Source organism: Megascapheus bottae, chromosome 6 (assembly GCF_031878675.1).
Source record: "Megascapheus bottae isolate mThoBot1 chromosome 6, mThoBot2.hap1, whole genome shotgun sequence".
In the NCBI taxonomy this organism is placed as follows: domain Eukaryota; kingdom Metazoa; phylum Chordata; class Mammalia; order Rodentia; family Geomyidae; genus Megascapheus; species Megascapheus bottae.
In genome coordinates this window covers 81,146,514-81,163,196 of record NC_143514.1, presented here as the reverse complement: position 1 = coordinate 81,163,196, position 16,683 = coordinate 81,146,514, and the positions used below count along the sequence as shown (strand labels likewise).

The 16,683-nt window shown below is 62.6% G+C and overlaps 2 protein-coding genes across 2 annotated transcripts; one reads left to right on the top strand and one right to left on the bottom strand.

The window, feature by feature from the left end:
* Nucleotides 1–1,825: 1,825 nt before the first annotated feature.
* On the top strand, nt 1,826–3,563 carry Hes3 (hes family bHLH transcription factor 3). Its single transcript, XM_090333931.1, has 3 exons — nt 1,826–1,915; nt 1,997–2,078; nt 3,181–3,563. Exons 1-3 carry the CDS (start codon nt 1,835–1,837, stop codon nt 3,561–3,563), a joined length of 546 nt encoding a protein of 181 aa, XP_090190057.1. The 5' UTR covers nt 1,826–1,834.
* Nucleotides 3,564–6,760: 3,197 nt separating this feature from the next.
* On the bottom strand, nt 6,761–15,690 carry Gpr153 (G protein-coupled receptor 153). Its single transcript, XM_090333930.1, has 6 exons — nt 15,648–15,690; nt 11,074–11,541; nt 10,082–10,511; nt 8,455–8,647; nt 7,579–7,763; nt 6,761–7,402 (listed from the first exon to the last, which is right to left on the bottom strand). The coding sequence occupies exons 2-6, from the start codon at nt 11,427–11,429 to the stop codon at nt 6,761–6,763; spliced, it is 1,806 nt and encodes a 601-aa protein (XP_090190056.1). The 5' UTR covers nt 11,430–11,541; nt 15,648–15,690.
* Nucleotides 15,691–16,683: the final 993 nt, after the last annotated feature.

Below are 16,683 nucleotides of genomic sequence, written 5' to 3'. Positions count from 1 at the left end.
GCGCGCCCGGCCTCGGGACAGATGCGCCGCAGCTGGAGGCCCGCGCGCGGCGGGGCGCCCGGAGCTCGGCCCCGAGGGGGCGGGGGCCGCTTTGTGCGGCCCGCACAATGCCCGTAACACTCGGCTGCCCTCTTTGTGCCCGCCGAGGAGCCCGGCCTCCCCGCGGCGCCTTTGTCCCGCGCCGCCCCCGCCCGCGGCCGGCCTCCGCCCGCCGGGCCCTGGCGCTTCAAAGCTGCCCGGCGCGTGCCAGCGCCCGCCCGGGGGCCTCCGCCCCGCCGCCCGTCCGGGGCCCCGGTCGGCCCAGGTCTGGCCCCGCCCGGCCTCAGTCCCAGGAGGGACAGCGCCCCACAACTGTCGTGGCCACTGCCTCGGCCTGAAAGGGGGAGGGCGGGGCGCGATTCTCCACGGTCGCTGCTTGGCGCCTAGGAGCCAGGCAGCCCGGGCGCGACCCCCCCAGACCCATCGGACGGCGGGGGAGGGGTGGGGGTACCCCCGGCTTGAGAGGCGGGGGGGCACCCGGGATCCGGGACGGCCCCTCCTCCACGACGAGGCCTGCAGAGCCGATCTGAGCCCCTCCACGCCCCGTGCCCCACGGCCTGGCTGTCTCGTGCTACTTGGTGGTGGCCTCCCAGGCAGTGGGGAGCCCATTTCACGCACACACACACCCCACCAAGGCCATCGGATCCCGATACAGAGCGGGGTCCAGGGCCAGCTCCGGGGATCCCCTAAGGAGGCCTGTCCAGGGCCCGCGTCCACTGGGCTCCCATGCCCAGGTGCAACACCTGGGAGCCCAGCAACAGGTCCAGCTACCGGGCCTCAAAGCACCGTCGGGAGTTGTCCCCAGATATCCATGCGTGGGGCAGATTAGGTAGACGCCCAGTGATTTCCTGGTAGGGGAATTGTCCTCCCTTCACCAGCTCACCCTGCCTGCCTCCCAGCTGCAAGGGTCTAAGTCGGTGCTAGCGGCATCGACCTCCCGGCTCAGACCCGGGGAGAGTAAGCTGCAAGGAGGAGGCCTGCTGTGGCCCGCGGGCGGGCTGCATGCTTTAATGGGACACATGTTGCCGCAGAGCCCCCTTGGGCCGGGCCTGAGCCAGGCTTTGAGCAGCCACAGGCAGAAAATCGCTACATTGTCCCAACATTAGGGCGACTAATTCGCCATTGCCATGAGGCTGGAGCGTGAAGGCAGCAGAAAGGCATCCAGTGGCTCCACTCTCCTTGCCTCCGTGTCTTCATCAGTCCTTCTGTGTAGTCATCATGTGGCCTGGGACCCGTGAGCCTTTCGCCCTCCAAATCCTGGGGTAAATATACCCTGAGGTGACACCACCACCTATGGCATCCGGGACCAACAAGGCACCGAGGGGGTGGGTCTGGGGGGGAAGTTCCTCAGACCTGGGAAGTGGTAGGAGAGAGAGATGGGAATAGACAGAGAAAGAGGAAAGAGTCATCCAGGGAAAGAGGAGGGGTCCTGAAGACCAAAAGGAGCCTGGGCTATAGGAAGGGTCCTAAGGAGGGATGTGGGGACCTTTCCCCTTGTTTCCCCTTTTGTCCCCTCCCCCTCCCGGTTTCTGGAGTTCCAAGGGCCTCATTGACATGTAAACGAGGGGCCCCTATTAAAGCAGGCTGCCTCTTACCCCCGCAGACTTTGCAACATGGGCACTGAGCCCACTCCCCAGGGCAGCTCCCGTGGCCCGGCTGGCAGTTTCCGAAAGGTATGGAGTCGTCAGGGATTGGGGTGGGGCCCTTCTAGACCAGTGGGGGTGGAGGGTGGGAGACCCAGACACAGGCCCAAGCCGCTCTCAAGGCTGTTGGTCCACAGATCTCCAAGCCGCTGATGGAGAAGAAGCGCCGAGCCCGCATCAACATGTCCCTGGAGCAGCTGAAGTCGCTGCTAGAGAAGCACTACCCACAGCAGGTAAGGTCAGAGCCACCCAACCCAGCCTCACCCCCTGCACGGCAGTCTCACCAGCTAAGAACCCCTTGTACAAAATGACAGATCCGGAAACGCAAATTGGAAAAGGCAGACATCCTGGAATTGAGCGTCAAGTACATGAAAAGCCTTCAGAACTCCATGCAAGGTAGAGGACTTGGAGGGATTGGAGGGGACAGATGGAAGGAGAGCTTGTGTGAGCAAAGGCAGGATAGGACAAAGTCAGATAAAGGAAAGATGGGGCCAGGCCTGCTGTTACATACCTACAATCCCAGCACTAATCCAAAGATTAACAAGAGGACTAAAGGTGGAGTGCTTACTTAGGATACATGATGCCCTGGATTCAATTCCTCAGTACCACATACCCAGAAATAGCCAGAAATGGTGCTGTGGCTCAAGTGGTAGAGTGCTAGCCTTGAACAACAACAACAAAAGAAGCTCAGGGACAGTGCTCAGGCTCTGAGTTCAAACCCCAGGACTAGTGAAAACAAAAAAAAAAGGTCCTAGGCAAATGTGTCTCAGAAACATTTTTAAGTCAGGCACTGGTGGCTCACAGCTATAATACTAGTGACTCAGGGGGCTGAGCTCTAAGGATTTTGTTTGATTCAAAGCCAGCCTAGGCAAGAAAATCCACGAGAGTTTTATCTTCAATTAACCACCAGAAAATTGGGAGTGGAGCTATGGTTCTAAGTGCATGATGGGGGAGAGAGAGAGAGACAGAGACAGAGACAGGGAGAACCAAGATTTGAACTCGGGACCACACAGTTGCTAAGCAGATCATCTATCATTCACCACCACAGTCCTTGTTTTGCACTGATTATTTTGCAATGTGGGGCCACACCAGGACCCTGATCCTCCTATTTATGCTTCCCAAATGGTTGGCATGACAGAGGTGCAAGCCACTGGCCCAGCAACTGCTTGAGACAGGGTCTGGGAAACCGCTTGTCCTGGCTAGCCTGGAACTACAATCCTCTGAATCCAAGCCATGGTGGCATGTGTCACCGAACCCAGCTTTTTAAAGGAGAGATGTTTGGCTAAGGGAGCTGGGGGCGGGGCGGGGGCAGGCAGGTGTTCAGCCGGATGAGGAGGGGCTCTGGCCTGGGACTGTAATGCCATTGGGCAGAGGTCTGCATGCTGAGAAGGGGGAGGAAGGGACCAAAGTGACCCTCGAATGGCTTCACTCTTCTCCATCCTTCTTCCCACCCTTTACCTCTCCTCCACACCTGTGCTGTCTGCTCCCCTCCCTCCAGGGCTCTGGCCGGTGCCCGTCAGAGCGGAGTACCCGTCGGGCTTCCGTGGCGGCCTGCCTGGCAGGAGCCAGCTCCCACGGCGTGGCGAGCAGGGCGGCGGCGGCCTGCGCCGCCCCCTGGTGCCCGCGCGCGCGGACGGCAGCACCACGGACAGCTCCAGCCCGGGCCCCGAGGCGCCCTCCGCCGGCGGCGCCTCGGCTCCGGACGTCCCTGCGCTCTGGGCTCCTGCGCCGTCCTCCGGTGGTTCGTGGTCCCCGCCACCTCGGCTCCTCCTCCAGGCAGCTCTCCCTGGCTCTGGCACCAACGCCCCGGCGTCGCAACCAGCGCCACGCAGCCGGGCTGAGAGTCCAGGGCCCGGGCTGCGCGTCTGGCGGCCGTGGTGAGACCCACGCAAGATCTCTGGATCACGGGACCGCGTGTGGTCTGGCAGCAGACCCGACTTGGGGTGCACGCACGGCAACCGCGGGGCTCCCCCAGCCGCCCAAACGATCGGGTCTCCGAGGAGGGGTGGCCAGGTGGGCGCGGCCCACCCCGAGCCAGCTCGCGCCCGTTCAGCCCGAGTGGGCAGAAATCACACCACCCAATCAGGCCAAGCCTCTTCCCCTGCCTCCTCCGGAGGGGCTGGGCCCCTTTCCCAGGGACCCCCGGCGGGCGGCCCGCCTCCAGCCCCGCCCCCGGCAGCGCGGCGCTGGGAAGGTCGCCGTCGGCCGAGGCGCAGAGCGGACCCCTCGCAGCGAGGAGAATCGCCGCCCCGCCCCGGCCCATTCAGCCCCCGACGAGCGCTCGGTTCCCACCGGCACAAAGCGCTCTGGGTCCCGCCCAGCCCGCAACGCCTGCCGCCCCCCACGAGACCCTCGGATGCCACCGCCCCCCGCACCCCGGCTCCCGCGCGCTCTTCGGTCGGCAGGAGCGCTCTCCTGAGCCAAGCCTTTTCCGAAGCCCCCAGCTCCGGGGTCCGAGCCCGCCGCCGGCTCCGCCCCGCAGGCCACGCCTCCAGCGACGCCCCGCCCGCACGGCGGACGCTCCTCCCCCTGCCGACGCCCCGCCCGCGCCGAGTCCCAAATCGGCCTCCGCCGGCGCCTGTCGTGGGAGGTGCACACCTTCCGCGCGGCGGAGACCCCTGGGCCTGCACGGCGGGCCTGCACCCTGCGATCCCGGCCTGACCTTGGGGTCGGCCAGGGAGCCCAGAACCTCGGCAGCCGGGGGAGGCTCGGTACCGGACGGCAGTGCTGGAGATTCCAGCCTCGAGTTCGCGTCCTTTCCGCTCGGCCTCCGCGCAGAGCGGCGCGGGTGAGATCTGAGCGTCTCTACCCAGAGTGTTATGCAGAATAAAGGTATGTGTAAGCCAAGGGGGTTCCAGTACGTCTTTCTTCTTCCTCCGCCCTCCCCCCGCCCTTTGTTTCAGGAGTGGGGCTTGAACTTGGGGCCTAGCCACTGCCCCTTAGCTTTTTCGAGCAAGTCCGGCACTCCACCGCCTGAGTCACAGTCTCAGTGATCAGTGAGAGGAAGTCTGACGGGCTGGCCTTGGGACGGCTTGGAGCCCTGTCCTCTGAGCTCAGCCTCCTGAGTAGCCAGGATGACCATCGTGAGCCTCCAGTGCCTCCTTTATACAGGCTGCTCCTGGCCTGCCAATGTGCAAGGCCGGTCCCGGTCCCATCCTGGAGAAGCGTCGTAAAGCTTCCACTGCCCATCCCCTCTCCCCGGCACCAGAGGACAGGAGGACCCGACGCTTTAGACGCCTCTCCAGCCTTCACTCCCAGGGCGCCCAGAAGCCCTCTGCTGCCACCAGGTGGCGACTTTGCACTTGCGGACCTAAAAAGGGGCCTCTGAGTTCCATCAGGGGTCTGTCACACAACAGGCCTGAGGATGCCTGGCTCCAAGCCCGCCTGCCCTGCCATCCCTGGGCCGAGTTACCCACCCACCGTTTCACACGATTGTGGCTGCAGGTCTGTCTGGTTACTTGGGACTCAAACACAGACACACCAGCCAGGCTCCAGAGGAAGAGGCATTTGGGAGTAGCTGATCGGCGCTGCTTGGGGTTTGACCAAGGCTCAGAAACCAGGTGCAAATCTTAAGGAAAGTTTTATTGGGTCCTGTACAGAAGAGAAATACCCAGTTTTCAAAAAAAAAAAAAAACCAAAAAAACTACAAACATCCCTAACATTCTGGGTTAGGTGGTGGTGTGTGGACAGAGGTCCCTCCCCAGAATAGCCAGGGCCAAGCTCCTTATAAACACGGCAAACCCCAGGGTTCTCTGCTTGAGATCCTTAAGTTTTACAAAAATCAGAACTGGAGTGATGTGGGAGGACTCTGTCCCCAGCAGGTATTGTCACTGGATATAAAGTACGAAGTGAAAACTCAGATGACGTGTGTGTGTGTGTTGAAACAGTGGCTAGCTGGTGAGTTCTGCCCCAACCCTTGAAGGAACAGCAGCATTAATCAGGGCAGCCCCCCATGACTGGGCTGGACTGTTGTCCCTTGCCTTTACTCACCAACAGCCACTTCACTCACCACCCCCCATACCCCCACAGTCTGCAGCTGTAACCTGTGTAGGAAAAAAGAAGGGATGGGCGTGGCCACCTGAGCCACAGGAGACCACAAGCTGATCCAGAAATTAGCTCCAGGGTTGCTGAGGTCTATTTCTCCTGCAGCTCAAGGTCATGGGTATTCTAGGACTTTGCTTCTCCTGGGGAGACCTGGGCCCACTTTGCTGGCAGAAACCATGCCAGCAAGGGGTTCCCCAGAGGAGCAGAGACCTCTACCCTGATCCTTGCCAGATGAGGGGTGAGGCTGGAAGTGAGTCCCTCCGGGAAAGGAAGTCCATCTCCCCTTGCTTTAGTCCTTGGCACCTTCGTGGTGTGATAATGTGGTGGGCTGGCGGACATTGTGGGGTAATGCATATGAGGACACTAATGGCGGTCAGGCCAGCTGTGGTGCCCACGGTGAGGTTGTAAAAGCATTGTGCTTAGTTGGGGCAAAGTGATTTCCCAGAGGGGTAAAGGGGTACTGAGTGGGAGGCCTCAAGCCTGAGGGCCACAGCTGGACTCATGCTCACAAAGGACCGGTAGAGAGCCTGAGAGGTGACCTCTCACCCCGGGCAAGCCATGGGACCGGGGCACTTCAATGAGCCCTGACCTGAGAGAGAGCATGGTCACCTGCTCAAGGAGAGGGAAGCGAGAGCAAGGCAGATCTCAGCGAAAGGGAGCATTGGGGGCTCTGAAGATCCTGTGCTTAGAGACCTTGGCATCTGCGCCGCTGGGGAGTGCAGTGGCAGTGCAGAGGGAAAACCTCGGGCGGCGGCGGGGCTCAGGCCTGTCGAGGGGACCCGAGGGTCTCGGTTCCAGGTTCGGGCCATGAAAGACTCGCATCTCCAATTAGCAAACCGAAGGGCGGTGGAGTGCCAGACTTGGGCACGACAGGCCTTGGAAGCCCGGATCTGTTCTGTCTGGCCATGGCCTGTCCCAGGGTTCGCACCGGGAAATCGCAGCCAAGGTAGGAAGTGCGTGCGCGGCGGCCCAGGCCTGCACCCCGCCAGCTGCCCGGGCCGGCGGGCCGTGGGCTCCCCGGGCGCGGCTGGGGTCTAGGAGGCGGAGCCCAGCGAGTCCGAGTGCAGCGTGGCGTAGCCCGAGGACTCGGACGGGGAGCTCAGGAAGCTGCTGGTGCTGCCGCCGCCCGCCGCGTGCAGCCCCCCGGGCTCGCCCCACGACGCGCTCCGGCCGGTCTGCAGGGGCCCCGCGTGCGCGCGCGCGGCCCGGCGCGGCCCCGGGCTCCGCCGCGAGCCGCCGCCCGGGGGCCGCGGGGACCCGCCCGGCTCCGCGCCGTCGAGGGCGGCGGGGAAGGGCCGCGCCGGGGCGGGCGGGCGGCGCAGGGCCTGCGGCTCGCGCTCGAGGGCCGTCAGGGCGAAGGCGTCGGGCAGCAGCGAGACCGAGGCGGAGCGGGCGCAGGGCCCGGGGCGGCGGCGCGGGCTTCCCGGGGGCGAGTCGGGGGCGCGGCGCGGGCCGCCGCCGCCGCCCGGGGCCGCGGGGCGCAGCGACAGCAGGCTCTCGGCCGAGCGGCGGCGCGGGCGGTACGGGGGCGCGTCCTCGGCGCAGGCCAGCGGGCTGCCGCGGCGCGCGGGCGCCGCCAGGTCCCCGCCGGAGTCCCAGCGCGGCGGCAGCGCGGGCGGCGGGACGGACGCCCACACGTCCGCGTCGTCGTGGGAGAAGCGCCGGGTAGGCGGGACCTGGCGGGCCCAGCGGATTTCACTGACCGCGCCCCGGGGTCGCCCCGCCCCGCCGCTCCGGGACGGTGCTGCGCCAGGAGGACGGGGAGGGGCGCAGAGCCCAGCGGTCACAGAGACGGGGCTGCCCTCCCTGCCCACACCTCCTCCGGCCCCGCCCCGCCGCACAGCACACCCACCTGAAGGTACTGCATCCTGTCCTCCGTCAGGGGCCGCAGGGGGCAGAGCTGCGGCAGGCCCCCCTCCAGGGCAGAGACCTCATACTTGGTCATCCTGTCCAGGGCCACAAAGTCAGCTCCATAGCTGAAGTCCAGGGGACGCTCCAGCATCAGATCCTGGGGGGCGCCGCCCTCCAGGCTGGTCTCTGCAGGGGGACACAGGGGCCTGAGGCCATTGGAGCGTGGCAGCATGTCCTAGTGACCCCCTTGGGCACGGCACAGCAGGGGCTGGTTTCAAGGTCCAGCTGTCCACCCTTTCCTTGTCTCTGGAAGGTGGAGGTGGGGAAGAGGAGCTCCCAGGATCTAATAAACACACATGCCCTGACTGTGCCGAATGGCCAGGGCCGGGCCTAGGGAAACAGTCTCACTAGCTTTCCTTGTTTCTGTGCAGGTCCTGAGGCTTGAGCTCAAGGATGTTGAACTCTTGCTTCTGTTTTTCTTCTCTCTGTACTGGTGCTATACTACTTGATCCACGCCTCCAGTTCTAACTTCTTATTGTTTAGCTGGAGATGTAAGAATCTTGAGGATTTGTCTGCCTGGGTTGGTTCTGAACCCTGGTCCTCAGATCTCAGCCTCCTAATTAGCTAGGACAGCAGGTGTAAGCCTGAGAGCTCAGTGCTACACAAGGATTTTGGAGTCTGCAGTCTCTGTGTGGTAACCAGAGCTTGTTAACTGGGGGTGATGAACAGGATTCAATAATGTTCTGTGGAGCTCTGGGCTTGAGATGAGAACAGGGAATATCTGGCCCGATGGGTCACCTCCACATGGGCATCTCCACCAATCCCAGTAAGCTCACCACATGCCCCTTCCCCAGAGACCACCCCAGGTCATCCTCACCGTCCTCTGAGTCCTCGTCGTTGGCCATGAGGGCCATGCACTTTCCCCAGACGGCCTTGAGGTCGGCTCGGTAGCGGTCACAGGCCCAGAGGAACACAGGCAGCAGCAGGGCCTGGGCCACAGAGCACCACAGCACACACAGCGCCATCCAGGGCGCAGAGGCATCGGCCCGCAGGCTGCTGAAGCCCACCACCTGTGGGCACAGGGCTGGACTTGGCTGCCAGGTCTCCTCCCCATCACCCCTCCCAGCCTGTTTCCATAGCAGGTCTAATGGTTCACTGCCCAGAGGGAGTGGGAGGAAGGAGCGAGGGTGGGGAGGAGGTAGGAGAAGGAGGGGGAGGGGGAGGGGGAGGCAGAAGAGGGGGGGGCACAGGAGGAGAGACAACTCCAGACTCTCAGAACACCAGAGTGGAAGCCAGGATCCCTGTCCCCTCTTTGGACAGGCCTGGAGAACCAGGCTGCAAGCTTGCACTTCTGTGCTGACCCTGGTTCCTGGCTCTTCTTGGCTAGAGACCTCCTTTCTATCCCAACGTTGCAGGCCTAGAACCCAGACGCTAAGAGTCTGAGGACCCAGGATCCACTCAGGTGTCCTTTGGGTCACTTCCTCAGGCCTCACTGCTCCCTCACCTGTCCAGACAGTGTTACAAGATTCCTAAGACAGAGTGGAAGCAGGGGCTCTGGAGACATGATATTGGTTGTGCTGTTTGTGAGCTGTGTGATGAGCGGAGAGCTGCTCAGCCGGAGGCTGAGTCCACATCACACTGCGTGGGGAGGTAGTTTCTGATCTCACGAAATGGGCGGCAGTGCTCCACAGAGAGGCTCTCCTGGAGGCCACGGTCCCCACCACATTCCCTCCCTCTTCCCTCTGTTGACAGAGTACGTGGGAAAGGGGAGCCTGGCTGCCTGCAGGGCCTTGGAGTAGGGGTGCCAGGCTGTTGCTGGAGGGGCAGGGCCAGCGCAGATATGGAAACTTGCCAGGTCACTGGCTGCCTTGCTCACATCCCACACTTCCTCAAGGAACAGCGTCCTCCCACTTGGGGTAGACAGAACCCGGGACTGCCCTCACCCCCCGATCCTGCTCCAGAGCCCCTACCCCAGCAGTTGGAGTCTTTGGGTGGGAGGGCTGGCTGTGGAATGCAGACTTCATTCCGGGGCCAGCCGGGTTCCTCCCCGCTGCACAGCAAGGACCCCCTGGAAGTCCCACTGGACTTTGGATCCTTGCTGTCCAGGCCCTCTTCAGATTAGCCAGCACCCTCACCTTCCCTAACCCTTAGAGTCAAGTGCAGTTTCCCAAAGACATTCAAGGCCTGCCTGGCCTTTGCTGCCCTGACCCAGTGCCTTGCACCCACTGGCCACCTCTGGGACCTGGGCCCATTGGAGGCCACGGGCATGTGACCCCTCTGCCTCGAGAGGAGTGAATCCCTCCACAGGGTGGCAGAAGACCCGCGTGGCCTGATTTGGGTTTGTCTGGCAACAACTTCCCTGACATCAGGGACGTCATTCCCCTTGCTTTCCAGATCTGTAAAGTGGGGGCAGCGGTTCACCCCCAACTCCAGAGCTGGGGTTGGGGGATTCACCCGAGCGTCCGTGTCCGTGGGCGCCCTGCCCACATGGTGCCCTCACCCACCAGCACAGGGAAGCCCATGAGGCAGTCGTAGATCACCACGATGACGGCCACCAGGCTGGTGATCTGCAGCGAGGTTCTGGCCGGCTCGGAGCCATCGATGGAGGAGCGGCGCTTGCCCTGGGCGTCTTCCACCACGATGCTGGGCACGGTGAAGGTGTGGCGGTCCGCCCGCCGCCCTGCCTGCCCGGCCAGGGTCTGGAAGAGGGCAATGGCCGTACAGACCACGCCCATCGCCATGCTGCCACCCACCAGCAGCAAGAAGCAGACGCCAAACCCCAGGCCAATCTCGGCCACGATGAAGCGGCAGCCGTGGGTGTAGAAGCGTTCTCTGGTGTCATGCCAGCCGACGGCGGGCAGGGCCGACAGGATAAAGGACACCATCCAGATGCCCATGACGGTGTGGACAGCCTGCTTCTTGGCGTTGCTCAGCCTGGCACGGGGCAGGGCAGGACAGAGAAACCCCAAGTTACTTGCAAGCCTGCCCTGGACACAGGACCTGCAGGGTCACAGCACAGCCAGCACACAGCCTCGTTTCTGACGCAGAGGAACACACACTCTGTCACCTGTCCCTGTCCTAGTCCCTCTAGCCATACCTGTGTGTGTGTGTGTGTGTATGCCACTTCTGGGGTTGAACTTGGGCCATGTTCCTGAGTTTTTCCCCTCAGGGCTAGTGCTCTACCACTTGAGACACAGTTCTTTTTATTTTGCCAGTGAACTAGCGTTTCGTGGACTTTCCTATCCAGGCTGGTCTTAAACTGTGATCCTCCTACCTCAGCCTCCTGAGCAGCTAGGATTACAGGCGTGAGTCCTCCGCTCCTGGCTTCACTGGGCCTTGCTGTGCTGGTCACTGGTGTACAGTCATGCAGGCCCACGCATGTGCGTCCCTGGCAGCCTAGAGCCCTCCCTGTGCCCACCCATCAGGGCGCAGGTCCTCACAGGTGACCGCCTTTGTGGCAAGCTCACCCTATCCACGTCCCGGATGCTGGACTCACCGGTAGTTGACCGGCCAGCAGACCATCCACATGCGGTGGTAGGAGAGGGAGGTGACGGAGAAGCAGGTGGCCAGCGTGAGGGTGTAGAAGGTGGACACGAAGACCTTGCAGAGGCCCTCACTCCACTCGTAGTCGGGGCGCTGGCGCCGCAGCTGCACCACGGCGTAGGTGGCGATGGGCACGGTGACGTTGAGCATGTGGGTGGCTGCGAGCGTGCACAGCAGGAACTCCAGTGGCTTCCACTTCTTCTGCTTGGCACCAACGCTGAGGATGCCCCAGGCATTGGCCAGCAGGGAGAGGCCCCCACATGCCAGCCAGCCCACTGCGCTGCCAGGCAGGCGCCGCTCATCACTCATGGTGCAGGCAGGAGCTGTCGGGTGGCCGAGGCATCCTCCCGCAAGCCTGGCCTCCTTCTAGAGCAGCAGCCCCCACGGGTGGCGGTTTGGGGGTGTCAGGGACCGTGAGCAGCTGCGGGCGGGGGGGAAACACAATGGCTGACCCCCTTCTGACCACAGCAGGGGAGCGCTGGGCTGTTCCATCATGACGGGTCCCAGCCTGGCTTATGCAGGAAGCTATATTGGAGTCTCAGAAGGGTCTGGCTCTCTGCTGGGGCCTCCTGCCCAGGGGACTGTAGACAGGGGAGCCCCAGAAGCACACATTCGTTATTTCTACTCACTCCTGATCAAGGCTTGGCGTCTAAGTCCCCCCCCCCCCTCCATCCTGGTGTGTGGTGAGCTCTGGGCAACTCAGGCTGCACAGGCCTCAAGATGTCTGGGCTGGACCTGGACCCTAGACAGGAACTGCCAGTTTCCCTGGGACATGAGCCAGGCACTCGGGTGCAGGGCAGGGGAGGTGCCCCTTCCTACTGTTGGGCCTGTGTGGGCAGGGGCATAGGGCGAGGCCCACTACTAAATGAAGGCTCGCCTGCTTCATCTCATCTGCTTCTGCCAACAGTATTCTTGGTCTCTGACCACCAGCCACAGCCACCACCACAGGATGCCCCAGAGACTGTGTCTGCCGCTGCCAAGGGGCCCCTGTGGCCTTAGCCAGGCGCCCCAGCTCCCAGGCAGGGAAGGCAATGCTGCTGTTCCCAGCCAGCTGGCAAGCCGCTCTACTGGCCTTGTCTGCAGTCCTGGGATGTCTGTGGTCCCCAGCACACTCTAGGATCCCTCTGCCCTAGACACAGAGACTGGCGTTCACCACACCCTAGAGCACGTGCACCCACTAGTGTCCTTGAGCCACTTCCAGGTGGGGGGTTGCTACGGCCAGAGAAAATTCTTGCTGAACACTTATCAGGTTGCTGCTTGCACAGTGGCCTCCACTTCCCAAGCACGGGAGATGGGGTACCCTGTCTGACTCCCCACCAGCCTTTCCTGCGGCCAGGAAACCTCCTTGTCTGTACTCTCAAAGGCACAGGAGAGGGAGTGAGTATGGATCCAATTCAGGCCACTCTTGGCCTGATGACTCTGTGCCTTGTTTCCTCATCTCAGAAGAGTGTGTGTCTTGAAGTGTTGGAGATGGTTAATGAGCTATGCCAGAGAAAATGCTCAGCGGGGTCGGTAAGCACTCCATAAATACTTTCCTACAGCCAAGACACTGAGCTTGGTTATCTGGCAGAGCCTCAGTTCTGCAGGCAGATGTGTAAATGTGCATGTGTATACACACATGTACACACATGTACGAACACATACTCGTGTGCATGCACTTGCAGACATGTGCACACATGCAAATATACACGTGCATGCACACCTATACAAACATGTGCATACACATGTACACACATGTACGCAAAGGCACACATATGTACATGCATAGTACATGCAAGTGTATACAAACATAGATATGTGTGCCTGCATGTGTGCACACGTGTAGCATATGTACAGGTGTACATGTCTATGTGTATATGCATAAGTATATATGGATATATCGAGTCAGGACGTAACAACATGGCCTCGGGGTAAGGTGACCACAGAACCGCATTTCTCCTTCAGTGTGCCAGGCAGCCTGCCTGAATGGGCTCAGCAGGCAGTGTGGTATGACCTCAGTGAGCTGGAGGCCACAGACAAACATGGAACCTGACTTAGCAGGCACCTGGCGGGTTGGCCAGGGCCCCCTGGCAGATGCCCAGGCAGGCTTGTCGGACCCAGTGTGACATGGTGGGCCAGGTGCAGCCTTCCCTGCCCACGTGTTGACCGGTGGTGGGACAGCACCACAGAGAGCTGCCAACACAGCCCTTCATGGAGCCCATTCCTCCTGAAGACTGGTGCACTTCCCCGAGCCAGTGTTCCAGCAGTCTTGTATGATGGGCACTACTGCCATACCTAGTTTTAAAATTAGTGCATAGTATTTGTACAGAGGGGGTTTGATAATGCTCTTTGCACCTCTCTATTAATCTTACCTACTTTCGCCTTTTTAAGACTATTTTATTTTCACATGTGCATAATTCCTTTCTCCCTTCCCCTTTTGCAGGCTCACAAATAATCCCAATTTTCTTTTTTTGTGACTGTGCTGGGATTTGAACTCAGGGCCTGGGCATCCCTTAGCTGTTTTCTTTTCTTTCTTCCTTTTTTTTTTTTTGTCAGTTATGGGGCTCAAACTAGATCTGGGCATGGGCACTGTCCCTGAGCCCTTCAGCTGAAGGCTACAGCCCTACTCCTTGAGCCACGGTGCCACTTCTGATTTTCTGGTTGTAAATTAGATATAAGAGTCTCATGGACTTTAGTGCTGGGCTGGCTTTGAACTGAGATCCTCAGATCTCAGCCTCCTGAGTAGTTAGGATTACAGGCGTGAGCCACCTCACCTGGCAACTGTTTTCTTTAAAGCAGGTGCTCTATCATTTAAGCCACACTTCCACTTTTAGCTTTTTCTGATAAGAGCCACACAGCCTTTCCTGTCTGGGCTAGCTTTAAACTGAGATTCTAAGATCTCAGCCTCCTGAGTAGGTAGGATTACAGGTGTGGGCCACTGGACCTGGCTCATCATCCTTCTTTTTCTTTTCTTTTTGCCAGTCCTGGGCCTTGAACTCAGGGCCTGGGCAACGTACTTGAGCTTTCTCAAGGCTAATGCTCTACCCTTGAGTCACACAGCACCAGTTCTAGCCTTTTCTGTGTATGTGGTACCAAGGAATTGAACCCAGATCTTTGTGCATGCTAGGCAAGCACTCTACCACCAGGCCACGCTCCTGGCCTCTTTTTTTTTTTTTTTTTTCTGCATATGAGAGAAAACATACAATGCCTTTCCATCTAATTTTTTTTGGTGATATTGGATCTGAACTCAGGGCTTTGCGCTTGCTATGTTGGCACTCTACCAGCTCTGTTTTTGTTTTTCTTTTTTCTGGTTATTTTGGAAATGAAGTCTAGGAAACTTTCTGCCAAGCTGGCCTTGAACCTGGATCCTGTGATTTGGGCCTCCTGAGGAGCTCGGATTACAGGCCAGCAGTTCCAGTTTTCCATCCCCATTTTCAAGGTGACTCAGTAGAGGTAGACAGAGGAGCAACCCTTTGTCCAAGTGCCAGAGCCAGGATCCAATCTCCATTTGCCTGAGGCCGTACTCCTAGCCTCTCTCACTCTAAAATGCCCTGCCTAGGCAGGTGTCAGCTCCTAGTGATGAGGGGTTTTCTGAGCCTCCGGTCCTGCTGCCTGCCAAGGAGCACCGCGAGCCAGGGGAAGGCAGGTGGGACCGGCATCTCTGCGGCCTGGACGGGGAGCCATGGGGAGGGATGGGGAAGGGATTCGGGGTCCCTAAGTGGGGAGGCACAGAGGCTGGCTTTGGCATGGGCTCGTCCTTCACAGGGGGCAGCCGCCAGCCACGGGGGCCGCGCCCGGGCTGGGACCGGCTGCCAAGTTCCCACGTGGCTCCTGAGCATGCAACCCCAGTTCCCGGTGCAGGGCGACGACTGCAGGTGCCGGGGCCGGGACCCACCCCGCCCTGACGCTCCGCGGGCGGGGCGGGGCCTCGGCGTGACGTCACGGCACGCAGCCAATGGGCCGCGCGGCCGCGGGGCTCTATTGCGCAACAAAGAGAACCCAGAACTTGAAAGGATTCCCCGGGCTCGGGCCGCGCCCGCCGGACTCCGCCCCCTCGCCGGTCTCCGCCGCGGGCCTCGCCGCCCCGGTGCCAAGGGGCCCCACCCGGGCCCGGGCGGGGCGCGCAGCGCACGACCCGACCCCACCGCCGGCGGTTCCCGCTCCGGGGCTCGGGTCTCCCCCGCTGCCCCCACACCAGCACCGCCGCGCCCGCGGGCTCCCGGGATGCCCAGCCTCGAGGGCGCGTCCCAGCGGCGCCTGGAAGCCGGGCGCCCCGGGCACCCCGGGGTGGCGCTGGGCAGGGAGGGCCCAGGACCCCCAGGGCGGCAACCCCCGCCCGGGAGCCCCGGGAGCGGCGCTGCAAGGCCCCGAGCAGGGGAGCGAGGAGCGGCGGGCTCCGGGAAGTTCCCCCGAAGGTTCCCGCGGAGGGGCGTCCCGCCCTGAGCGGAGCCACGGACCCCGCGCCTAACGGGGCGCCCCAGCCCCGCCCGCCGGGACCTCTCCGGGCTTTCCCGCCCGTCCGCTCGGGACCCGGGCGGCGACACTCACCCTGCGCTCGGGTCCCCGGGCGCCCGCTCGCCGCTCCCGCCTCTGGCTCCAGCTGCGGCTTCCACGGCCCCGGGCCGAAGGCGGGCCGCCGGGGACCGCGGGGGCGGCTGGCGGCGGCACGGCCCGCGGGCCGGGACATCCTGGCGGCGGCTCCCGCTGGCCGGAGCGGCGCGCTCCGCTCGGCCCCGCCGCCCCTCCCCTCGGCGCCGCCTCCGCCGCGGCCGCGCTCGGCTCCCGCCGCTCGGCCGGGGGCGGGGGGCGGGCCAGGGCGCATGCCTCCGCCCGGGCCTCGGCGCCGCCTCTGCGCCCGCCCCGCCGCCCCGAGGCCCGGCGACCACCGCGCCGCCCGCTCCGTCTCGGGGCCATCCGCCCTCCCGACGCCGCCGCCGGGCTGCCGGGGAGACCGCGGCCCCGGCCTGGGGGCGGGCGGGGCCAGAAGGCGCTGGGGCCCCGGGGGGACCTGGAGGAGCCCGGGCTGGGGCGGGCGGGCTTCCGGGGAGACCCTGCCGGCAGCAGCCGCGGCCAAGGTGAGCAGTCCTGGAGAGGCTGGAGCAGGGCACCAGGCCCGGAGCGCCGGGCGGTTCTTGGAGTCCCGCGTTGTCCGGCCGGAAGGCTGGATGGGAAAGATGCAAGACTGCCAGCTGAGAAGTCTGACTTCTCCCTGAGGCTCGGCCACCCTGGGCAGCGCCAGGGCCGCCCCTCCCGGGCCAGGGTCCGGTGAGCATGGGGGTCTCCCCACCCCTCCCTCTCCTGTAAGCACCCCCAGGGGTCAGTGATGCAGAAGACAGTGATGGCCCCCGCCACAGGGACCTCTGGAACCCCTGCAGTCAAAGGGGAACCAGGCATGCCTCCATCCAGCTATGGCACACAGCCTTCTGGGCCTTCTCAGGGCTGCCTGCCACATCATTCTCCCTGGGCACTCTCCCTGGGTGGACAGGGCTGTGCCTGCAGAAAGGAGGGCAGCTGCCCAAGGCGAGACTCAAGCAGGCCCAACAGCTGCCTGGCACTTGCTGGGCCCAGAGACACTGCCCAGCCC